Here is a 25,620-nt window from a genome sequence, read left to right on the forward strand (position 1 = left end):
CTGCCGCACTGCTGCTGTGGGAGTGGGCCCCTGCCGCACTGCTGCTGTGGGAGTGGGCCCCTGCCGCACTGCTGCTGTGGGAGTGGGCCCCTGCCGCACTGCTGCTGTGGGAGTGGGCCCCTGCCGCACTGCTGCTGTGGGAGTGGGCCCCTGCCGCACTGCTGCTGTGGGAGTGGGCCCCTGCCGCACTGCTGCTGTGGGAGTGGGCCCCTGCCGCACTGCTGCTGTGGGAGCGGGCCCCTGCCGCACTGCTGCTGTGGGAGTGGGCCCTGCCGCACTGCTGCTGTGGGAGTGGGCCCCTGCCGCACTGCTGCTGTGGGAGTGGGCCCTGCCGCCCTGCTGCTGTGGGAGTGGGCCCCTGCCGCACTGCTGCTGTGGGAGTGGGCCCCTGCCGCACTGCTGCTGTGGGAGTGGGCCCCTGCCGCACTGCTGCTGTGGGAGTGGGCCCCTGCCGCACTGCTGCTGTGGGAGTGGGCCCCTGCCGCACTGCTGCTGTGGGAGTGGGCCCCTGCCGCACTGCTGCTGTGGGAGTGGGCCCCTGCCGCACTGCTGCTGTGGGAGCGGGCCCCTGCCGCACTGCTGCTGTGGGAGTGGGCCCTGCCGCCCTGCTGCTGTGGGAGTGGGCCCCTGCCGCACTGCTGCTGTGGGAGTGGGCCCTGCCGCCCTGCTGCTGTGGGAGTGGGCCCCTGCCGCACTGCTGCTGTGGGAGTGGGCCCCTGCCGCACTGCTGCTGTGGGAGTGGGCCCCTGCCGCACTGCTGCTGTGGGAGTGGGCCCCTGCCGCACTGCTGCTGTGGGAGTGGGCCCTGCCGCACTGCTGCTGTGGGAGTGGGCCCTGCCGCACTGCTGCTGTGGGAATGGGCCCATGCCGCACTGCTGCTGTGGGAGCGGGCCCCTGCCTGTGGTGAGCTGCAGGAAACCTTTGCCCACCCCTGCTATATAGGAACTGTGTTTCTAAACATGGGACATCCCCTACAAATTAGAGACAATGCCCCTAAACTCGGGACAGCTGGCAACCCCTATTCCAACACCCATATACATCTGGCGATATGGAAATATAAGTACTAGTCATTTTAAATATGAAAGTACTGAACAATGTACCGCAGGCACTTCGGACCCTGGCTTCTAAGCAGTACTATGTAATAAAACACCTTCCGGTCCGGCAAGACACAGTACAGCCCACTCAAGCGAACGGGCCACATTTACTAAGTGGTGCTGCTTCATAAGACACCATCCGTGCTGGGGGACACCGCACATCACATTCACTGGAATGAGCCGAAAGTGGCCACCTTTGCCAAGCCGTGCTGGCAGGCGTTTTAAAGCGTAGCACTGCTTAGCAAACATGGCCCCTTCGACTGCGATGATGCCTGCCGGGCACGGCCGGCTGCAACAGCCACTAAGGGGTTCCACGCTTTCTAACATCATGGCCGGCGGCTGTGCAGCGCGGACATGAAATATGCATGAACCGGTGGCCCAGATTTCAGAGAGGCGTCTCTAGCGTCTGCACGGTGCGAGGAGACAGCCAGGGAACGGGGGGCCGCAGATGTGTCTTTTATTGGAATTGGGCTGTCTTCTGTGAGCGTTAACCCCCTCCGTGCCAGAGGGGACCTGCAACGGTGTCATTATTAAAGCAGCCAGGCAGATCTCATTATTTTATTTTAGGAAGCAGGGGGGGGGGGGGGGGGGAGGGGTGACTCCGGAACTGAGCCCCATTCATTTCAGCTCAGGGTGCCCCCCGATTCCGGAGATACAGACCCTCCCCGTAAGGGGGTGGCGGTTTTTCTGTGGAGTTTAAAATGTCCCGGTCGAGAGGGCCAACAGGAAGAAGTCGCGCCGGCTGACGTCGCGGCTTTCTATTGGCTTGCGGGAACATTTAAACGTCGCTATTTCATTAGGCACACAGCTCCCTGGCTGCAGATACCGATAACCCCCTACGGAGGCATCCGGGGGGTCCCCTAAACTGAAAGGAACACAGATCCATCCTGGAGATCCCCTGCTTCAATCCGTTAAACAATCTGCATTGCCGTTTCACGCCACCCTATCCAGCTCACAGGTGTTTGCAAAGGAAGGAGGATATTGCGTGGGCTGCTCCTGCTGCAAACCTCCCAGAAGTCTATAGGAGCTTAATTCCTATAATGTAAGGACCTCTCGCCCTGGGCATGCTCGCTCTTTCTCTTGTTTATCTTTACTGTTAAAAGCTAGATTAAGAAAATCGTGATTTTTTTTGCAGTTACCATGGTAACTATAAACTGCACTTGGCTCGGATGAGAGCGCCGTTTTAAACTCCCGGACAATTAATATTTCTAACGCTTTTATCTCCTGCACAAAGCATCGGATTCGAAAAATAAAAATTGTGTTGAAAAGAACAAAAGAGAATTTAAAAAAAAATAAAAGCAAATCAGCTGAAACTACAGCTTTAAACTATTAAAACATCCCACCCATTTGCTCAGTAGGAGAGCGACTTCATTTTACCACAAGCAAGGGTAACAAGGAGAAAAGTCGGAGAAATGGTGCAGAGATGGCAGGAAGCTGGGCATCTCGGAGAGATGGTGGAGAGATGGCAGGAAGCCGGGCATCTCTGAGAGATGGCAGGAAGCCGGGCATCTCGGAGAGATGGCAGGAAGCCGGGCATCTCGGAGAGATGGCAGGAAGCCGGGCATCTCGGAGAGATGGTGGAGAGATGGCAGGAAGCCGGGCATCTCGGAGAGATGGCAGGAAGCCGGGCATCTCGGAGAGATGGTGAAGAGATGGCAGGAAGCCGGGCATCTCGGAGAGATGGCAGGAAGCCGGGCATCTCGGAGAGATGGTGGAGAGATGGCAGGAAGCCGGGCATCTCGGAGAGATGGTGGAGAGATGGCAGGAAGCCGGGCATCTCGGAGAGATGGTGGAGAGATGGCAGGAAGCCGGGCATCTCGGAGAGATGGTGGAGAGATGGCAGGAAGCCGGGCATCTCGGAGAGATGGCAGGAAGCCGGGCATCTCGGAGAGATGGCAGGAAGCCGGGCATCTCGGAGAGATGGCAGGAAGCCGGGCATCTCGGAGAGATGGCAGGAAGCCGGGCATCTCGGAGAGATGGCAGGAAGCCGGGCATCTCGGAGAGATGGCAGGAAGCCGGGCATCTCGATCTACGCTTCTTTTTTTATGCAAGTGCCATTAGCATGCATAATTTAGTGGCAGATGCCTGGGGTATCAGGGCACGGACTGGTTGGGCATTAATTATAGACAGGGCAGCAGGGAGCTGGCTGCTCCATGACACAGCACACACCAGGTCCAGCTGGCAGAGGCAGGCCCAGGCTGGAAGGTCTCAGCATGGCACAGAAGGTAGGAGGCTGCGAGTAAATGCCAAGAGACTCCACAAACCCCTCGGTAACGGCGTCCCATATCCGGGAGGGACACATTCTCTCCTCCCCCCCCCCCCCCCCCAGCAGGAGAACGTGTGGAATAGGACACACTGCTGCTAGGGGAGAGCTGCGCCTCTGTGCGGCGGCGGGGAGAGGAAGCGCAGTGGGACCTGGCAGGGGCTCAGCGTGTTACTCACTTGCAGGATCCTCTGCAGAATGGACGGGAGGGAGATGAACGTGGCCATGCTGTTCAAAACTTGCATCGTCAGACACTTTAATGCTGCAGGGACAGACAAAACATACCCATTATCACCATGCAATATGTAATACACAGGTCAGTGTACTGCAATATGTAATACACAGGTCAGTGTACAGCAATATGTAATACACAGGTCAGTATACTGCAATATGTAATACACAGGTCAGTGTACTGCAATATGTAATACACAGGTCAGTGTACTGCAATATGTAATACACAGGTCAGTGTACTGCAATATGTAATACACAGGTCAGTGTACTGCAATATGTAATACACAGGTCAGTGTACTGCAATATGTAATACACAGGTCAGTGTACTGCAATGTATAATACACAGGTCAGTGTACTGCAATATGTAATACACAGGTCAGTGTACTGCAATATGTAATACACAGGTCAGTGTACTGCAATATGTAATACACAGGTCAGTGTACTGCAATGTATAATACACAGGTCAGTGTACTGCAATGTATAATACACAGGTCAGTGTACTGCAATGCATAATACACAGGTCAGTGTACTGCAATGTATAATACACAGGTCAGTGTACTGCAATGTATAATACACAGGTCAGTGTACTGCATTGTATAATACACAGGTCAGTGTACTGCAATGAATAATACACAGGTCAGTGTACTGCAATGTATAATACACAGGTCAGTGTACTGCAATGAATAATACACAGGTCAGTGTACTGCAATGTATAATACACAGGTCAGTGTACTGCAATGAATAATACACAGGTCAGTGTAGGGAAGAGTTATTTATCTAACTGTAAATCTATAGAAACTGATAATAAAAACTACAAAGGAAACAAATAAAAACCCTCCTTAATGTGTTACTTACTTACTGTGTATTACTTACTTACTCTGTGTTACTTACTTACTGTGTGTTACTTACTTACTGTGTGTTACTTACTCACTGTGTGTTACTTACTGTGTGTTACTTACTCACTGTGTGTTACTTACTCACTGTGTGTTACTTACTCACTGTGTGTTACTTATTTACTGTGTGTTACTTACTTACTGTATGTTACTTACTTACTGTGTGTTACTTATTCACTATGTGTTACTTACTTACTGTGTGTTACTTACTGTGTGTTACTGTGTGTTACTTACTGTGTGTTACTTACTTATTCTGTGTTACTTACTTACTGTGTGTTACTTACTTACTGTGTGTTACTGTGTGTTACTTACTGTGTGTTACTTACTGTGTGTTACTTACTTATTCTGTGTTACTTACTTACTGTGTGTTACTTACTTACTGTGTGTTACTTACTGTGTGTTACTTACTTATTCTGTGTTACTTACTTATTCTGTGTTACTTACTTACTGTGTGTTACTTACTTACTGTGTGTTACTGTGTGTTACTTACTGTGTGTTACTTACTGTGTGTTACTTACTGTGTGTTACTTACTTATTCTGTGTTACTTACTTACTGTGTGTTACTTACTTACTGTGTGTTACTTACTGTGTGTTACTTACTTATTCTGTGTTACTTACTTACTGTGTGTTACTTACTTACTGTGTGTACAAAGAATAGTAACTGTGCAGCTGCGGGTATGCTGATTTGTAAAGAACTTGCTTCACTTGAATTATCAGGTTACCTGGTAATATGTATATAAGGTCTTCAATTCCAAAAGCACCTTACAGATTAATTATATATATATATATATATATATATATATATATATATATATATATATATATATATATATATTTATATAACCTGTAAGGTGAAAAAAATATATATATATATATTTATATTTTTCTTCTTTAGCATGTTCTTGTATAATGCTGCAAGTTTTTACATAGCGCTTTACAGAGACATTTTGCAGGCACAGGTCCTGTGGAGCTTACAATCTATTTTTTGGTGCCTGAGACACAAGGAGATAGGGTGACTTTACTCACTGAGCCGCTGCCTCTAGGGTGGGATGCGGTGGGGTGGGGTGGGATGCAGTGGGATGGGGTGCAGTGGGGTGGGATGGGGTGGGGTGGGATGCGGTGGGGTGGGATGGGGTGGGATGGGATGGGGTGGGGTGGGATGGGGTGGGGTGGGATGCGGTGGGGTGGGATGGGGTGGGATGGGATGGGGTGGGGTGGGATGGGGTGGGGTGGGATGCGGTGGGGTGGGATGCGGTGGGGTGGGATGGGGTGGGGTGGGATGCGGTGGGGTGGGATGGGGTGGGATGGGGTGGGATGGGGTGGGATGGGGTGGGGTGGGATGCGGTGGGATGGGGTGGGATGGGGTGGGGTGGGATGCGGTGGGGTGGGATGCGGTGGGGTGGGATGGGGTGGGGTGGGATGCGATGGGGTGGGATGGGGTGGGGTGGGATGCGGTGGGGTGGGATGGGGTGGGGTGGGATGCGGTGGGGTGGGATGGGGTGGGATGGGATGCGGTGGGGTGGGATGGGGTGGGATGGGATGCGATGGGGTGGGATGGGGTGGGGTGGGATGCGATGGGGTGGGATGGGGTGGGGTGGGATGCGGTGGGGTGGGATGGGGTGGGGTGGGATGCGGTGGGGTGGGATGGGGTGGGATGGGATGCAGTGGGGTGGGATGCGGTGGGGTGGGGTGGGGTGGGATGGATTCTCCCATTTCATTGCTTCCCAGGAAGATAAAGTGATTTGCCAGAGATTACAGTGTCTGAGGCTATGATTGAACTTTTTATAGTTGAGACTTGCAGGTCGCTGTCACTTTAAAAACAGAAAACAACCGCCTTTCCAAAGAAGCATACGTGAGTTTAACGCCTAGAATATCCACATCGTGCCCCCTGAGAATATCCCGAGAATAACGAGCCTCTTCATCTCTAGCTCGGAGGTTACCATGCTATCGTTCAGACTGCTCTTGGGCTCCGGGGAGAGCTCCACTTTACCCTCCCGGACACATAGCTTCCTGAGCAGAGCATCAGGCTTCAAAAATAAAAACAGATTGGGAAAGGGCAAAAAAAATAAAAATGCGGACGGCTGCTGTAAAACCGGACCAGGGAGGAGGGAACTTACGCTCGGAGTAGAACAGCGAGGCAGAGGCGCTGAAGAGTTTCTGTGGCGACATCATAGCTTCCAGCAAAGGAAACCACAGGCCCTGCATGGGAACAGTTATATCAGCGGTGTGGGTAACACAGGCCTGCATGGGAACAGTTATATCAGCGGTGTGGGTAACACAGGCCCTGCATGGGAACAGTTATATCAGCGGTGTGGGTAACACAGGCCTGCATGGGAACAGTTATATCAGCGGTGTGGGTAACACAGGCCTGCATGGGAACAGTTATATCAGCGGTGTGGGTAACACAGGCCTGCATGGGAACAGTTATATCAGCGGTGTGGGTAACACAGGCCTGCATGGGAACAGTTATATCAGCGGTGTGGGTAACACAGGGCCTGCATGGGAACAGTTATATCAGCGGTGTGGGTAACACAGGCCTGCATGGGAACAGTTATATCAGCGGTGTGCGTAACACAGGCCTGCATGGGAACAGTTATATCAGCGGTGTGGGTAACACAGGGCCTGCATGGGAACAGTTATATCAGCGGTGTGGGTAACACAGGCCTGCATGGGAACAGTTATATCAGCGGTGTGGGTAACACAGGCCCTGCATGGGAACAGTTATATCAGCGGTGTGGGTAACACAGGCCTGCATGGGAACAGTTATATCAGCGGTGTGGGTAACACAGGGCCTGCATGGGAACAGTTATATCAGCGGTGTGGGTAACAAAGGCCTGCATGGGAACAGTTATATTAGCGGTGCGGGTAACACAGGCCTGCATGGGAACAGTTATATCAGCGGTGTGGGTAACACAGGCCCTGCATGGGAACAGTTATATCAGCGGTGTGGGTAACACAGGCCTGCATGGGAACAGTTATATCAGCGGTGTGGGTAACACAGGGCCTGCATGGGAACAGTTATATCAGCGGTGTGGGTAACACAGGCCCTGCATGGGAACAGTTATATTAGCGGTGTGGGTAACACAGGCCTGCATGGGAACAGTTATATCAGCGGTGTGGGTAACACAGGGCCTGCATGGGAACAGTTATATCAGCGGTGTGGGTAACACAGGCCCTGCATGGGAACAGTTATATCAGCGGTGTGGGTAACACAGGCCTGCATGGGAACAGTTATATCAGCGGTGTGGGTAACACAGGCCTGCATGGGAACAGTTATATCAGCGGTGTGGGTAACACAGGCCTGCATGGGAACAGTTATATCAGCGGTGAGGGTAACACAGGCCCTGCATGGGAACAGTTATATCAGCGGTGTGGGTAACACAGGCCTGCATGGGAACAGTTATATCAGCGGTGTGGGTAACACAGGCCTGCATGGGAACAGTTATATCAGCGGTGTGGGTAACACAGGGCCTGCATGGGAACAGTTATATCAGCGGTGTGGGTAACACAGGCCTGCATGGGAACAGTTATATCAGCGGTGTGTGTAACACAGGCCTGCATGGGAACAGTTATATCAGCGGTGTGGGTAACACAGGCCTGCATGGGAACAGTTATATCAGCGGTGTGGGTAACACAGGCCCTGCATGGGAACAGTTATATCAGCGGTGTGGGTAACACAGGGCCTGCATGGGAACAGTTATATCAGCGGTGTGGGTAACACAGGCCCTGCATGGGAACAGTTATATCAGCGGTGTGGGTAACACAGGCCCTGCATGGGAACAGTTATATCAGCGGTGTGGGTAACACAGGCCTGCATGGGAACAGTTATATCAGCGGTGCGGGTAACACAGGGCCTGTATGGGAACAGTTATATCAGCGGTGTGGGTAACACAGGCCTGCATGGGAACAGTTATATCAGCGGTGTGGGTAACACAGGCCTGCATGGGAACAATTATATCAGCGGTGTGGGTAACACAGGCCTGCATGGGAACAGTTATATCAGCGGTGTGGGTAACACAGGCCCTGCATGGGAACAGTTATATCAGCGGTGTGGGTAACACAGGCCTGCATGGGAACAGTTATATCAGCGGTGTGGGTAACACAGGCCTGCATGGGAACAGTTATATCAGCGGTGTGGGTAACACAGGCCTGCATGGGAACAGTTATATCAGCGGTGTGGGTAACACAGGCCTGCATGGGAACAGTTATATCAGCGGTGTGGGTAACACAGGCCTGCATGGGAACAGTTATATCAGCGGTGTGGGTAACACAGGCCTGCATCGGAACAGTTATATCAGCGGTGTGGGTAACACAGGGCCTGCATGGGAACAGTTATATCAGCGGTGAGGGTAACACAGGCCCTGCATGGGAACAGTTATATCAGCGGTGTGGGTAACACAGGCCTGCATGGGAACAGTTATATCAGCGGTGTGGGTAACACAGGCCTGCATGGGAACAGTTATATCAGCGGTGTGGGTAACACAGGCCTGCATGGGAACAGTTATATCAGCGGTGTGGGTAACACAGGGCCTGCATCGGAACAGTTATATCAGCGGTGTGGGTAACACAGGCCTGCATGGGAACAGTTATATCAGCGGTGTGGGTAACACAGGGCCTGCATGGGAACAGTTATATCAGCGGTGTGGGTAACACAGGGCCTGCATGGGAACAGTTATATCAGCGGTGTGGGTAACACAGGGCCTGCATGGGAACAGTTATATCAGCGGTGTGGGTAACACAGGCCTGCATGGGAACAGTTATATCAGCGGTGTGGGTAACACAGGGCCTGCATCGGAACAGTTATATCAGCGGTGTGGGTAACACAGGGCCTGCATGGGAACAGTTATATCAGCGGTGTGGGTAACACAGGCCTGCATGGGAACAGTTATATCAGCGGTGTGGGTAACACAGGCCTGCATGGGAACAGTTATATCAGCGGTGTGGGTAACACAGGCCCTGCATGGGAACAGTTATATCAGCGGTGTGGGTAACACAGGCCTGCATGGGAACAGTTATATTAGCGGTGTGGGTAACACAGGCCTGCATGGGAACAGTTATATCAGCGATGTGGGTAACACAGGCCTGCATGGGAACAGTTATATCAGCGGTGTGGGTAACACAGGCCCTGCATGGGAACAGTTATATCAGCGGTGTGGGTAACACAGGCCTGCATGGGAACAGTTATATCAGCGGTGTGGGTAACGCAGGCCTGCATGGGAACAGTTATATCAGCGGTGTGGGTAACACAGTGCCTGCATGGGAACAGTTATATCAGCGGTGTGGGTAACACAGGCCTGCATGGGAACAGTTATATCAGCGGTGTGGGTAACACAGGCCTGCATGGGAACAGTTATATCAGCGGTGTGGGTAACACAGGGCCTGCATGGGAACAGTTATATCAGCGGTGTGGGTAACACAGGCCTGCATGGGAACAGTTATATCAGCGGTGTGGGTAACACAGGCCTGCATGGGAACAGTTATATCAGCGGTGTGGGTAACACAGGCCTGCATGGGAACAGTTATATCAGCGGTGTGGGTAACACAGGCCTGCATGGGAACAGTTATATCAGCGGTGTGGGTAACACAGGCCTGCATGGGAACAGTTATATCAGCGATGTGGGTAACACAGGCCTGCATGGGAACAGTTATATTAGCGGTGTGGGTAACACAGGCCTGCATGGGAACAGTTATATCAGCGGTGTGGGTAACACAGGCCTGCATGGGAACAGTTATATTAGCGGTGTGGGTAACACAGGCCTGCATGGGAACAGTTATATCAGCGGTGTGGGTAACACAGGCCTGCATGGGAACAGTTATATCAGCGGTGTGGGTAACACAGGCCTGCATGGGAACAGTTATATCAGCGGTGTGGGTAACACAGGGCCTGCATGGGAACAGTTATATCAGCGGTGTGGGTAACACAGGGCCTGCATGGGAACAGTTATATCAGCGGTGTGGGTAACACAGGCCCTGCATGGGAACAGTTATATCAGCGGTGTGGGTAACACAGGCCTGCATGGGAACAGTTATATCAGCGGTGTGGGTAACACAGGCCTGCATGGGAACAGTTATATCAGCGGTGTGGGTAACACAGGCCTGCATGGGAACAGTTATATCAGCGGTGTGGGTAACACAGGCCCTGCATGGGAACAGTTATATTAGCGGTGTGGGTAACACAGGCCTGCATGGGAACAGTTATATCAGCGGTGTGGGTAACACAGGCCTGCATGGGAACAGTTATATCAGCGGTGTGGGTAACACAGGCCTGCATGGGAACAGTTATATCAGCGGTGTGGGTAACACAGGGCCTGCATGGGAACAGTTATATCAGCGGTGTGGGTAACACAGGGCCTGCATGGGAACAGTTATATCAGCGGTGTGGGTAACACAGGCCCTGCATGGGAACAGTTATATCAGCGGTGTGGGTAACACAGGCCTGCATGGGAACAGTTATATCAGCGGTGTGGGTAACACAGGCCTGCATGGGAACAGTTATATCAGCGGTGTGGGTAACACAGGCCTGCATGGGAACAGTTATATCAGCGGTGTGGGTAACACAGGCCTGCATGGGAACAGTTATATCAGCGGTGTGGGTAACACAGGGCCTGCATGGGAACAGTTATATTAGCGGTGTGGGTAACACAGGCCCTGCATGGGAACAGTTATATCAGCGGTGTGGGTAACACAGGGCCTGCATGGGAACAGTTATATCAGCGGTGAGGGTAACACAGGCCTGCATGGGAACAGTTATATCAGCGGTGTGGGTAACACAGGCCTGCATGGGAACAGTTATATCAGCGGTGTGGGTAACACAGGCCCTGCATGGGAACAGTTATATCAGCGGTGTGGGTAACACAGGCCTGCATGGGAACAGTTATATCAGCGGTGTGGGTAACACAGGCCTGCATGGGAACAGTTATATCAGCGGTGTGTGTAACACAGGCCTGCATGGGAACAGTTATATTAGCGGTGTGGGTAACACAGGGCCTGCATGGGAACAGTTATATCAGCGGTGTGGGTAACACAGGCCCTGCATGGGAACAGTTATATCAGCGGTGTGGGTAACACAGGGCCTGCATGGGAACAGTTATATCAGCGGTGTGGGTAACACAGGCCTGCATGGGAACAGTTATATCAGCGGTGTGGGTAACACAGGCCTGCATGGGAACAGTTATATCAGCGGTGTGGGTAACACAGGCCTGAATGGGAACAGTTATATCAGCGGTGTGGGTAACACAGGCCCTGCATGGGAACAGTTATATCAGCGGTGTGGGTAACACAGGGCCTGCATGGGAACAGTTATATCAGCGGTGTGGGTAACACAGGCCCTGCATGGGAACAGTTATATCAGCGGTGTGGGTAACACAGGGCCTGAATGGGAACAGTTATATCAGCGGTGTGGGTAACACAGGCCCTGCATGGGAACAGTTATATCAGCGGTGTGGGTAACACAGGCCTGAATGGGAACAGTTATATCAGCGGTGTGGGTAACACAGGGCCTGCATGGGAACAGTTATATCAGCGGTGTGGGTAACACAGGCCTGCATGAGAACAGTTATATCAGCGGTGTGGGTAACACAGGCCTGCATGGGAACAGTTATATCAGCGGTGAGGGTAACACAGGCCTGCATGGGAACAGTTATATTAGCGGTGTGGGTAACACAGGCCTGCATGGGAACAGTTATATCAGCGGTGTGGGTAACACAGGCCTGCATGGGAACAGTTATATCAGCGGTGTGGGTAACACAGGCCTGCATGGGAACAGTTATATCAGCGGTGTGGGTAACACAGGCCTGCATGGGAACAGTTATATCAGCGGTGTGGGTAACACAGGCCTGCATGGGAACAGTTATATCAGCGGTGTGGGTAACACAGGCCCTGCATGGGAACAGTTATATCAGCGGTGTGGGTAACACAGGGCCTGCATGGGAACAGTTATATTAGCGGTGTGGGTAACACAGGCCTGCATGGGAACAGTTATATCAGCGGTGTGGGTAACACAGGCCCTGCATGGGAACAGTTATATCAGCGGTGTGGGTAACACAGGCCCTGCATGGGAACAGTTATATCAGCGGTGTGGGTAACACAGGCCCTGCATGGGAACAGTTATATCAGCGGTGTGTGTAACACAGGCCCTGCATGGGAACAGTTATATCAGCGGTGTGGGTAACACAGGCCTGCATGGGAACAGTTATATCAGCGGTGTGTGTAACACAGGCCTGCATGGGAACAGTTATATCAGCGGTGTGGGTAACACAGGCCTGCATGGGAACAGTTATATCAGCGGTGTGGGTAACACAGGCCCTGCATGGGAACAGTTATATCAGCGGTGAGGGTAACACAGGCCTGCATGGGAACAGTTATATCAGCGGTGTGGGTAACACAGGCCTGCATGGGAACAGTTATATCAGCGGTGTGGGTAACACAGGCCCTGCATGGGAACAGTTATATCAGCGGTGTGGGTAACACAGGCCTGCATGGGAACAGTTATATCAGCGGTGTGGGTAACACAGGCCTGCATGGGAACAGTTATATCAGCGGTGTGGGTAACACAGGCCTGCATGGGAACAGTTATATCAGCGGTGTGGGTAACACAGGCCTGCATGGGAACAGTTATATCAGCGGTGTGGGTAACACAGGCCTGCATGGGAACAGTTATATCAGCGGTGTGGGTAACACAGAGGGAACGTATTGTAAGACTAGAGACTCACTGACAATTGGCAGATGAAAACAGGCACACGTTAGCGCCTCTTCCTGTGCTAGGTGGAAGTACTTCCAATTCCTGTGTAAGTCAATTAACTCAGGGGTGTTCAACTCCAGTCCTCCCCCCTCCCCCCCCAATTCAGGCCAGGTTTTCAGGATATCCCAGCTTCAGCACCAGGTGGCTCAATGAGCCAAAAACAAAACACAAAACAGCGCACAACGCTCATGGTGAAGTAAGAATGAACAATTTATATTAAAAAGTAATTCGAGGTTCTGCGTACATCAGATGAAGGTAAAACAGGCGTGTAACTGTAACTATGACAGTTGTTACCACTCAGGTATCAGGACACAGGAGAAGGCTGCAGCGGATCACCCAATGTCAGGAGTCTGCAGTCATATCAGGCTGTGCTTTCATCTGCTGGGCTCTTTAGAAGCAGAGGGTTCCCTTCAGGCTTCCACGTAATCCAGGTACATTCCCTGATGAAGAGGCCTTTATAGTTGCTACAAAACTAGTTGGGATTATACTTTTATTGATCTACTAGTACCCTTAGTATTCTATCACTTTGCTGGTTAAGTGAAGCTGGCGTGGGAGGCAGAGCTGACCCTGATCGGTGAGACTGTCCCTCTACCAGCTACTCCTAAACGGAGCTTGGGACTTATCTACCTGGATTACGTGGAAGCCTGAAGGGAACCCTCCGCTTCTAAAGAGCCCAGCAGATGAAAGCACAGCCTGATATGACTGCAGACTCCTGACATTGGGTGATCCGCTGCAGCCTTCTCCTGTGTCCTGATACCTGAGTGGTAACAACTGTCATAGTTACAGTTACATGCCTGTTTTACCTTTATCTGATGTACGCAGAACCTTGAATTACTTTTTAATATAAATTGTTCATTCTTACTTCACCATGAGCGTTGTGCGCTGTTTTGTGTTATCTAGATTCAGGGTCTTGGACCACCCTATCACAGCAGCAGACGCTCCTTATTGGTAAACTAGTTACTTATACTCACTTGGGTATTAAGTGGTTAATGCACTTTATTTCAATTCACTCTGTTTATTCATTATAGTTGCGCACTTGTACTGTGTTTTTCTTTTGGTTCAATGAGCCTCCTGTGCTGAAGCAGGAACTAATTAAGGTAATGCAGGGGGATCAGTGGATCCGGGGTTAATGCAGGGGGATCAGTGGATCCGGGGGTAATGCAGGGGGATCGGTGGATCCGGGGGTAATGCAAAGGTATCGGTGGATCCGGGGGTAATGCAGGGAGATCAGTGGATCCGGGGGTAATACAGGGGGATAAGTGGATCCGGGGGTAATACAGGGGGATAAGTGGATCCGGGGGTAATGCAGGGGGATCGGTGGATGCGGGGGTAATGCAGGGGGATCGGTGGATGCGGGGGTAATGCAGGGGAATCAGTGGATCCGGGGGTAATGCAGGGGGATCAGTGGATCCGGGGGTAATGCAGGGGGTTCAGTGGATCTGGGGGTAATGCAGGGGGATCAGTGGATGCGGGGGTAATGCAGGGGGTTCAGTGGATCCGGGGGTAATGCAGGGGGTTCAGTGGATCCGGGGGTAATGCAGGGGGTTCAGTGGATCTGGGGGTAATGCAGGGGGATCAGTGGATGCGGGGGTAATGCAGGGGGATCAGTGGATGCGGGGGTAATGCAGGGGGATCAGTGGATGCGGGGGTAATGCAGGGGGATCGGTGGATCCGGGGGTAATGCAGGGGGATCAGTGGATGCGGGGGTAATGCAGGGGGTTCAGTGGATCCGGGGGTAATGCAGGGGGATCAGTGGATGCGGGGGTAATGCAGGGGGATCAGTGGATGCGGGGGTAATGCAGGGGGATCGGTGGATCCGGGGGTAATGCAGGGGGATCAGTGGATGCGGGGGTAATGCAGGGGGATCAGTGGATGCGGGGGTAATGCAGGGGGATCAGTGGATGCGGGGGTAATGCAGGGGGATCAGTGGATGCGGGGGTAATGCAGGGGGTTCAGTGGATCCGGGGGTAATGCAGGGGGTTCAGTGGATCTGGGGGTAATGCAGGGGGATCAGTGGATGCGGGGGTAATGCAGGGGGATCGGTGGATCCGGGGGTAATGCAGGTGGCCACAGTGAATTGTCCCAGAGCAGCTAAACGGTTGCAGCCAACTGACGGTGGCGAAACAGCCACGGTGAATTGTTCCTTATATATAGAAAGACAGGTAGGGTCAAGCAAGAAACAAAAGGCGTGGTGGACCACTCCAGCACAGAAGGGGTTAATGCCCAGAACATCCAGTGAGAGCCTCGCCCCCCCCATTTACCTCCCGGTATGTTACTGCTGTGCAATGCAGGAGGAATTTTACTGGAAATGGTACATGGAGAAGCGTCTTCACCTTGAACTTCCCCTGCCTGTGTGACCGCTTCCTGTGCAGTTATACTGCAGTCTGACACCCCGCTCCACCCCCTTACCTCTCGCTGCTGCTGGTTCAGAGTGTGTGACGTCCTCTCGCAAAGCGTGATGGTTTCCGACAGGGTGTCCTCCACGTCCGTCAGGGCGGACGCTTCTGTGGGGGCTGTACAGGGGCAGAGACAGAGGCGCAGGTAAAGTCAAACAAAAAGGAAGGTAGAAGCGACGCCTTTAATAGCCATCTTGTGGTTAAAGAGACCAAAGTCCGCTTTTACATGCAGGTTTTTATCACAAAAGACTCTTCTTCAGTAACCTGAAGGGCAGGGTGACCAGATGTCCCCAATTATTGGGCCACTACCCTGGTTTTCTATCAGCCGCTAGTGCCAGGGTTGCCACCTCTCCGGGTATGACCCGGAGACACCGGGCTTAGGACTCTTAAATCCAGGTTGCCGCTGTCAATCTCCGGGTGGCAGCAGGGTGCGGTGTACGGTGCGGTGGCGGAAACTCCGGCATTCTCCTGCAATTCCCCCTCCAACTGCGGTGAACATGGCTGCCTGGCATCAAACGACGCCGCGTAGCGTCATGAAGTCGCGTGGCGTCCGGTTGCCATGGCAACGCGGCGTCATTTGACGCCAGGCAGCAATGTTCAATGCAGTTAGAGGGAGAATTGCAGCAAGATGCCGGGAGACACCGCCGCACCGCGCCATCAAGTAAGGGATATAAAATAAAAAAAAACAACTCTCAGGGTTGGCCTTCAGTAGATGGTGGCAACCCTGGCGCATGCGCGACTGGCCAGCTCCGATCGCGCATCGCACATGCGCATAAGCGACCGGCAGGCACTCATCACGCATGCGCAGTCGGTGCTCACCGTTCACGCATGCACACTTGGCGCTCGCGGCACGAGCGCGACTGCGCAACATGTGTCCCGGTTTTTGCCGGGACAAATATAGTCACCCTACCGAAGGGGCCTTTGTGGCCCTGAGAGCTTTCACTCTTTGTAATCACAAGTTAGCCATCACAGAAATCAATGTATAGCAATGTCCCGCTGTATAAAATAATGTCACTATAAATAAATAAGATCTGTCACTTATCAGTATTTTTTTTTTTTAAACTAAATTGTTAAAGTTAGTTTGTCAACATGAAGAGCGGAGACTTGGGAGGCGTCTGATTTCCACCGGCTTCTCCCATTTGCTTCCTGCCCCGGTGTGTTTAACAGGGGTTTGCGCAGGCAAAGCCCCCTCTCTCCCGTCTTTATTGGGTTTTTCAGAAGGACAAGGTGGGGTATGGGAAAAGAAAACCCTTGATTGACAAACACTCCCCCATTCAGAGGCTAAGAAATACGTGTAATCCATTTCCCCAAGAATGAAAGCAGCCAAATCTTTGCTATTAGCATAGTTGGATTTGTTTAGGAGAGACAATTCGAATGTTCACAAAAGGACTGCTACGAGGAAGTGCACTTTTAAGGTGCCGTCTCACTGAATCGCATCAACTAACAGCAGTCATAAGTGTTAAGCTATTGCTTGTTACCCTCTACCCCAATGACAAACAGAAAAAGAAAATTATGCCCACACCCTGCCTGTCAGGGCACCAACAAGGAAACGCAAAGGGGGGGAGCACTTAACATACGGGAAGCCAAACATGCTGTACCTGCCGAGTCCTCGGTCAGCGTGGAAAGCCTGCTCTGCAGTGTCTGCACACAGGAGAGAAAATGGACACCAGTTATACAGGCCCATGTACCGCAACCGCGAGTAAACGACGGGACATGGCTGACTTCGCAGCACCGGTGTTGAGGGGGTTAATATTGTTATGCTGCAGTCCCAAAAATAAAACACGACAAAAGTAATACAAGATGCCGAGCTTCACCCGGCCTCTGCCAGAACTTTTCTACTCTACTAATGCTGCCGTCTGACATGTAATAAAGACGGAGCCAATACACATTCCCTATTACTTTACAGCAGCAATTACAACTGCGGGACCGAGACACACACACGCACACTCGCACACACGCATGTCTCAGACAGGTCTGCACAGGGCTACCAACGTGGGGGGAATAGAGGAGGGGAATAGCGAGAAGGTGTGGAGGGGAGGGGGGGGGGGTAGGGCCTTGCAAAGCCTCTGACAAGGGGGGGGGTCTCCAGTCAATACTCTAGTCCTGGGCCCCCGGGAAATCTGTCTTTGACCCATTATCTCTTAGCATACAGTGCTTCCACTGCAGCCAGGGATTCTGGGAAATTACATGCAAATGAGCACACAGTGTCAGTTTTGCTTCAAATCTATTTTAACATGGATCCCTATAAGCGTATGCCTGCCGCATTACACAGCTTTTCAGCACAGCCTGGGTTAAAGAAGTGCAGAGCCAGTAACCCTCCTCACAGACGGCGGTTTCGACCTTTTGGGTCTCTTCAGTGTGAGGCTGGTTATACTGGCTTTGCAACGGGAAGCTGGGACCTGTTTCAACCACACATTATATGTTATGATTTTTCAGTAATGTGGTTGAAAAGAGACAACAGCACTAACAGATGTAGCTGGACTTATAGTTTGGTGGCTGCGAGTGGTCCCATGTCTGCACCCAACGCGGCAGCCCCTCCCCCTGCGCCACGGGTGGAACGCGGCCGCGCACACAGTAACTCTGGCTACATCTGTACGTCCATCGCGTTCAACCTCTGCTAAACCTAGACGACAGATACTTATCCTATATTCGTATATATACAGTATATATATATACAGTACATCGATCCAGAAGAAGCCAAACAGAAAACGCCAGTGACACATGGTAATGCGTTAGACATGCACTCAACCTCCTAGTAAACAAGAGAACTGAATATAACCTAGCGCTATTCATTTAGGTTTTAAACAGTAGCTTATTTCTTGTTAATAAAATTATTTGTATTAGTGGGGATGGGAAACCATCCCTTCCCAGCTATGGACATATATTCAGTTCTCTTGTTTACTAGGAGTTTGGGTGCACCTCTTTCTTAGAAATACTTTCTGTGTCTTTTTTCGATTTAGTCTCCTATTTCTAGGTGCACCACTCACATCTATAGAATGAGCGGGAACTGCCCTTTCTTTATTAAACAATGCTTTAGACATTACTGAAAAATGTGGAGGGAGTGAACGCTACTTAATTTTGGGGGGTTAAAATTATTTTTTTTTAAACACAAGCGCAGGTTGATCAATAAAAACACAAGTAGTCAGGCTGGTGACCGATTCACATTTGCTGGTCTTGCCCGAAGGTTCTTAGATTCTGGATCACGATCCAAGATTTGGTTCAGTTAGCCCTAGACACCAAGAGGAATCTAGACCCGACGACTTTTTACCAGCCAACCCTTTTGAAAACCTGACTCCTCACTTAAATAGATTTAGTGCACACACCCTAACAGCAGCACGGCAGCCCATCGCTGCCGCCTGGAAGAGAACAGGCGCCCCCATCCTGAGTCTGATTACCCAAAAGATGAACTCAATAATGCTGATGGAGAAACTCAGAGCATCCCTAAAACACCACGCACAACCCTTTAATAAAAGGTGGGCCCCCTTGATCAACGTTTTGGGTTTTCATTTTACACTACGGGATCACCATTTGTTTCTCTGCTTTCTATCTTTAGAATTGGCTGGATATATTTGTGGATTCAAACAAATGTAAAATATAATCCTGAACTGTCCATATTGTTACCTGCTGTGATTTATAGGTGTTAATGGAATATTTAATGTCCCCCTTTCCCCTCCCCCATCTCCTTTAAAAAACAAAACGTCAATAAAATCTGAGTTTCAAACAAAATAAATAAAAACACAAGAAGTCGGTGTGCGGTGTGCGGTAAGTATCACGGGCCTTCAATGCGCAGTGCGAGTTCTGTTACCGTCAGCATGACCCGGAAGGCTCCCTGGATATCCCCCTTCCGCTCTAGGAGATATGCCAAGGCTTCATGGTGACGGTGCTGCTGGGAAATCTGCAAAGGAACAAGAGGTTTCATTTCTTACAGGAGCCCAGGCTGCAGCCAAGTAATACAGGGCTGTGGTGCTCTGTATGCGTAGCTTCAGCTATATAGCGCCCACAGTGTACTCAGCAATCAGCGCAACAAAAATCCTTATATAATAGGAAAGGCAATCCCTGCCCTGGAGAGCTTACAATCTAAGTGGTATGTTGGGAGACTTACAGAGTCAGCAGGTGAGGGAATAAGTGCAGTAGATGGCAGTGCTTGGCCACAATGGTTGTAGGAGCGGCTGTGAGTGTGGGGCAATAACCATGAGTCAAGGCTATTGAAATGCTTCATGTAAGCGGTGGGTTTTAAGATTTGATTTACAGGTGGGGAGAGAGGGTGCTGGGCGTATACGGAGTGTGAGGGAGTCCCACAGGTAAGGGGAAGTGAGGGAAAAAGGTTTCAGGCGAGAGAGCAGGAGAGGTGAAAGGGGTGGAGAGGAGACAGTTATGGGTAGAGCGCAGGAGACGAGCAGGGGCATAGCGAGAGATCAGAGCTGATATGTAGGGAGGAGCAGATAAGTGGAGAGCCTTGAAGGTAAGGGGGAGAACGTTGTGGTTAATCTGACATTTCATGGGAAGCCAGGAGAGGGATTTAAGGAGGAGATGAGCAGAGACTGTTTTGGGAGAAAGCGATTATTCTAGCAGCAGAATTTGGGCTAGATTGCAAAGGAGAAAGTTGTGAGATAGAGATAGGGAGGCCTGTTAGCAGTATGTGTATATTATATTATATTAAGAAGCAGCTTAGTGGTAAAAACCCTGCTTTGGAACTGGGTGATAATAATGCCAACGACACCCCGGCAAAGATGCCACACGGGACCAACACACTTTATATTATGCAACTTCCAGTTTCCTTTTGTCACATGTTGGACAATGACCGAGCGGTCACTGGCTATCAAACCCCCGGGATTATGGCTCGTGTCTACTGCGAAATAGGTGGCTGGGGAGGGGACACGACGGTGACAGGTGGCTTCCTCTGCCCCTTCCTTTCCTCTCTGGGGATCACACCGGCCTGTTACTAAACTCAAATAAAAAACATGCCAGGGAAAGCGGTTCCCAGAGGGAGGACACGGTGACCTGACACATTCCCACTAAATTCAGGACACTTTGCAAACCATACCTGCCCACGCCAGCTCTATACTTTGATTAGGCAGTCAGACTGCAATTTCATTGGAAGAAAATGTCAGCCATTTTTTTCTATCCCCGGAGAAACATTACACACTGCTATACGTGGGTCTGGACCTGGAAACACCTGCACACTCCTCGCTCATAGTGTGTCACGGTGCGGTCTGTTGCTGCATCCTGCACTCACTTGGATGGTCTCCTCCAGCCTGTAATGCTCCAGGATCCGCAGCATGGTGGTTACTTGACTCGGATCGTACTGACACATCAGGTCTATGAAGAGCTCTGTGATGTGAGGCTGAGTCTGCAGCAACTCAGGGGCCACCTGAGACCCGTCCCTGAGAGACAGGGAGGGAGAGAAGGAATGAAAGAGAGAGAGAGCGCGGAAAGGAAAGGGCGAGAGAGCGCGAAAAGGAAAGGGCGAGAGAGCGCGAAAAGGAAAGAGAAAGGGCGAGAGAGCGCGAAAAGGAAAGGGCGAGAGAAAGAAAGAAAGGGGGCGAGAGAGAAAGAAAGAGGGCGAGAGAGAAAGAGGGCGGGAGAGAAAGAAAGAGGGCGAGAGAGAAAGAGGACGACAGAGAGAAAAAAAAGAGGGAGAGAGAGAGAGGCGAGAGAGAGAAAGAGAGGGCGAGAGAAGACGAGGGCGAGAGAGAGAGAAAGAAAGAGGGCGAGAGAGAGAAAGAAAGAGGGCGAGAGAGAGAAAGAAAGAGGGCGAGAGAGAAAGAAAGAGGGCGAGAGAGAGAAAGAAAGAGGGCGAGAGAGAGAAAGAAAGAGGGCGAGAGAGAGAAAGAAAGGGCGAGAGAGAGAAAGAAAGGGCGAGAGGGAGAAAGAAAGAGGGCGAGAGGGAGAAAGAAAGAGGGCGAGAGAGAGAAAGAGGGCGAGAGAGAGAAAGAAAGAGGGCGAGAGAGAGAAAGAAAGAGGGCGAGAGAGACAAAGAAAGAGGGCGAGAAAGAAAGTAGGATAGACAAAGAAAGAAGGAGAGAGAGAGAGAGAAAGAAAGAGGGCGAGAAAGAGAAAGAAAGAGGGCGAGAGAGAGAAAGAAAGAGGGCGAGAGAGAGAAAGAAAGAGGGTGAGAGAGAGAAAGAAAGAGGGCGAGAGAGAGAAAGAAAGAGGGCGAGAGAGAGAACGAAAGAGGGCGAGAGAGAGAAAGAAAGAGGGCGAGAGAGAGAAAGAAAGAGGGCGAGAGAGAGAAAGAAAGAGGGTGAGAGGGAGAAAGAAAGAGGGCAAGAGAGAGAAAGAAAGAGGGCGAGAGAGAGAGAGAGAGAGAGAGAGAGAGAGAAAGAAAGAGGGCGAGAGAGAGAAAGAAAGAGGGCGAGAAAGAAAGTAGGATAGACAAAGAAAGAAGGAGAGAGAGAGAGATCAATACAGAGGGAGCAAAGGTAGAAAGAGAGAGGAAAGGAGAGAAAAGAGGGAGGAAGAGAGACGCAGGGGAATGGGGGTGAGGGAAGAGAAGAGAAAGTGAGGGAGTGAAGAGAAGAGTGAGACAGTGAGAGAAAAGAGAGAGAATGGAAAATGGAGAAAGATAGAAAACAAGAGACATGATAAACAGCAGCAATCAAGGCTGAGTTCTAACACGACTAAGAAAACTCACACTCGGGGGTTATTTTACACTGACGGGTTTCTTTCTTCACATCCTTCACAACAGATGCTGTTGGAGGACGTGACAAAGTATGAGGATGAAAAAGGGGAAACTGTACACAATTATTCTTGTTGGAGAATGTGGAACGACTTCTTCAGTCGCCTGTCTTATCAGAATTTTACACAAGGGCAGCTGTGAAAATCCACCCTACATCTGCCTAATATGAATGAAAAAACCCACTTTAAATAAAAGCGGATGGTTACTTTAATGTGAGTTCAGCTTCATTCTCTGTGGCAGATATTAAATCCGCTGGAACCTTTAGGAGCTGACCATTGTAGTGGTTGCTCTGTCTGGCAGGCTGCAGATAAAGACCGAGACAGGCAGAAGAAAGGCACACATCTTTCTGATGTCCCCCTGGGCCCCGGATATCTCGAAACATGCCAGAATCCCGGCTATCTCGCTCGCTCGGGGAGACACAATTCCCCGCTTCCCCATCGGGCTGAGGAAGCCAGAGCTGAGTGGGGTCAGAGATGCAGGCACAGGACACTGCCAGCAGCCACAGCTCAGCTGCAAGGGACATTACAGGCCCCATCAAAGTGAAGGGAGGTTTCTTCCAATCGTAATGATTTCATTGAGATGTGACTGTCACCACTGATGGCTAACACACACACACAAAAACACCCTAACACAAACACACACACACACACACACACACTCTAACACACACACCCCTTCTATACGATTTATTGGTCCATGATGCCTTTAAAAAGCCTGACTTATTTGTTCCTGCATATGTGCACGCGCACACACAAACGCGCACCTACGCGCGCGCACCTACGTGCGCGCACACACACACACACACACATCACAATACCTCGGATCTAGGAGATTTCTGAGAAACTGGAACAGCAATAATGGATCCTGCCATCAAACAACAAAGCAGAATGTTACTTACTTCATTATTTATCGCCTTCATAACTGCAAGTCTGAAACCAAGGGCTTTATAGCACAGAATGCCTTCAGATTGAAAGGAAAGTGCTAGGTTAGGAAACAGGTTGGACTACGCTGCAATGCCAAGCAATGCCGGGTATGACAATTAACGGTCCACCAAAGTCTGACTGACGGCCACCGGCTAACCCCGACGCATTTCTCTGCCTGTGATGCTCTCAAAAACCCCAACTGTAATGCAGGACATGAGCGTAGGTTGTTCCACTGGGCAGCATGGACATGTACGTTTCCTTACCCCTGGGGAGGCCAACTCCGGTTCCCAAGGGCCACCAACAGGTCAGGTTTTCAGGATATCCTTGCTTCAGCACAGGTGGCTCAATCAGTCCCTGATTCAGCCCAGGTGGCTCAATCAGTCCCAGATTCAGCAAAGGTGATTCAATTAGGAGGCTCAGTCGAAGACTGCTAAAACAGGGATATCCTGAAAAACCTGCCCTGTTGGTGGCCCTTGAGGACTGGAGTTGGCCACTCCTGCCTTAGCCAATGCAACATATTCATTTTCAAGGGCGGTAAAAAAGAAATAAAATAAAAATCGGGGCCAGAAAACGCCGTTTCCATAGCTTCAGGCTTCTCCTTCCTCAGAGGACGGCTGGAGGTCATGGACAAAGCATCTCAAAGGCAGCGCGAGTCTGACAAAGAGGAACGACCCCGCGGGTGACACGTCACGCAGACGAGCAGCTTATAAAGGATTGCGGGGTGAAGGTCGCGGCGGCAGTAACCCGACTTCGCTATGGCCGCACTAATGAACTCATTCAGTGCCCGCCGGCCGCGAGGATCGGGCTGAAAGAGCTGGAGGACAGATACACACAGAGGCTTGTAAATAGATTTGTGTGCTATGATCTTCTTCAAAAGCAAGGGGTAATACAACAGCAAAATATCCAATTATGGCACAAAATATTTCTGACACGTATGCCGATACCTTTGATAAATGTCCCCAGCTTTTGAGCTTATGTATGTAATCTGCACATCTAGTAAATATGTCATGAAAATCTAAATATTAATAGCTTATCAATCAATCAATCCCTCACATATTCTGATCAGCTGAAGGTTTCGAGCCTCAGCCAATGGAAACAGGGCAATTACAGTGCAAATGTTAGCACTGAGCGCTGCATAATAACGGAGAAAGAGAGAATCCCCATTGTGCGGCACTAGAGGACACCCTGAAGTTTACTTTAAAATAATTTTTTATTAATAATAATTTCAAAATATAGTTTGGAGGCGATGACACAAAACAGACAAAACGAATAAATAAAATCAATTAAAATGAAGGAGGGCGTGGGAGCATAAATGTGCTAGTAATACAGCCACGTTGTGCTGTGCATAAATGTGCTAGTAATACAGCCTCGTTGTGCTGTGCATAAATGTGCTAGTAATACAGCCTCGTTGTGCTGTGCATAAATGTGCTAGTAATACAGCCACGTTGTGCTGTGCATAAATGTGCTAGTAATACAGCCTCGTTGTGCTGTGCATAAATGTGCTAGTAATACAGCCACGTTGTGCTGTGCATAAATGTGCTAGTAATACAGCCTCGTTGTGCTGTGCATAAATGTGCTAGTAATACAGCCACGTTGTGCTGTGCATAAATGTGCTAGTAATACAGCCACGTTGTGCTGTGCATAAATGTGCTAGTAATACAGCCTCATTGTGCTGTGCATAAATGTGCTAGTAATACAGCCACGTTGTGCTGTGCATAAATGTGCTAGTAATACAGCCACGTTGTGCTGTGCATAAATGTGCTAGTAATACAGCCTCGTTGTGCTGTGCATAAATGTGCTAGTAATACAGCCTCGTTGTGCTGTGCATAAATGTGCTAGTAATACAGCCTCGTTGTGCTGTGCATAAATGTGCTAGTAATACAGCCTCGTTGTGCTGTGCATAAATGTGCTAGTAATACAGCCACGTTGTGCTGTGCATAAATGTGCTAGTAATACAGCCTCGTTGTGCTGTGCATAAATGTGCTAGTAATACAGCCTCGTTGTGCTGTGCATAAATGTGCTAGTAATACAGCCTCGTTGTGCTGTGCATAAATGTGCTAGTAATACAGCCACGTTGTGCTGTGCATAAATGTGCTAGTAATACAGCCTCGTTGTGCTGTGCATAAATGTGCTAGTAATACAGCCTCGTTGTGCTGTGCATAAATGTGCTAGTAATACAGCCACGTTGTGCTGTGCATAAATGTGCTAGTAATACAGCCACGTTGTGCTGTGCATAAATGTGCTAGTAATACAGCCTCGTTGTGCTGTGCATAAATGTGCTAGTAATACAGCCTCGTTGTGCTGTGCATAAATGTGCTAGTAATACAGCCTCGTTGTGCTGTGCATAAATGTGCTAGTAATACAGCCTCGTTGTGCTGTGCATAAATGTGCTAGTAATACA

The 25,620-nt window shown here is 50.5% G+C and overlaps 1 protein-coding gene across 7 annotated transcripts in view; it reads right to left on the reverse strand.

Moving 5' to 3' along the window:
* VPS8 (VPS8 subunit of CORVET complex) overlaps positions 1–25,620 on the reverse strand; it is a 128,508-nt gene that overhangs the window by 25,511 nt on the left and 77,377 nt on the right. For all 7 annotated transcript variants that reach the window (XM_075607105.1, XM_075607106.1, XM_075607104.1 and 4 more), the window contains 7 exons: positions 23,114–23,160; positions 20,854–21,001; positions 19,423–19,512; positions 17,216–17,258; positions 15,631–15,734; positions 6,599–6,680; positions 3,537–3,619 (listed from right to left, as the gene is read on the reverse strand). In XM_075607105.1, coding sequence (XP_075463220.1) covers positions 3,537–3,619; positions 6,599–6,680; positions 15,631–15,734; positions 17,216–17,258; positions 19,423–19,512; positions 20,854–21,001; positions 23,114–23,160 — 597 coding nt within the window. The remainder of the gene's footprint in view (positions 1–3,536; positions 3,620–6,598; positions 6,681–15,630; positions 15,735–17,215; positions 17,259–19,422; positions 19,513–20,853; positions 21,002–23,113; positions 23,161–25,620) is intronic.

Source organism: Ascaphus truei, chromosome 7 (assembly GCF_040206685.1).
Source record: "Ascaphus truei isolate aAscTru1 chromosome 7, aAscTru1.hap1, whole genome shotgun sequence".
Taxonomy (NCBI): Eukaryota; Metazoa; Chordata; class Amphibia; order Anura; family Ascaphidae; genus Ascaphus; species Ascaphus truei.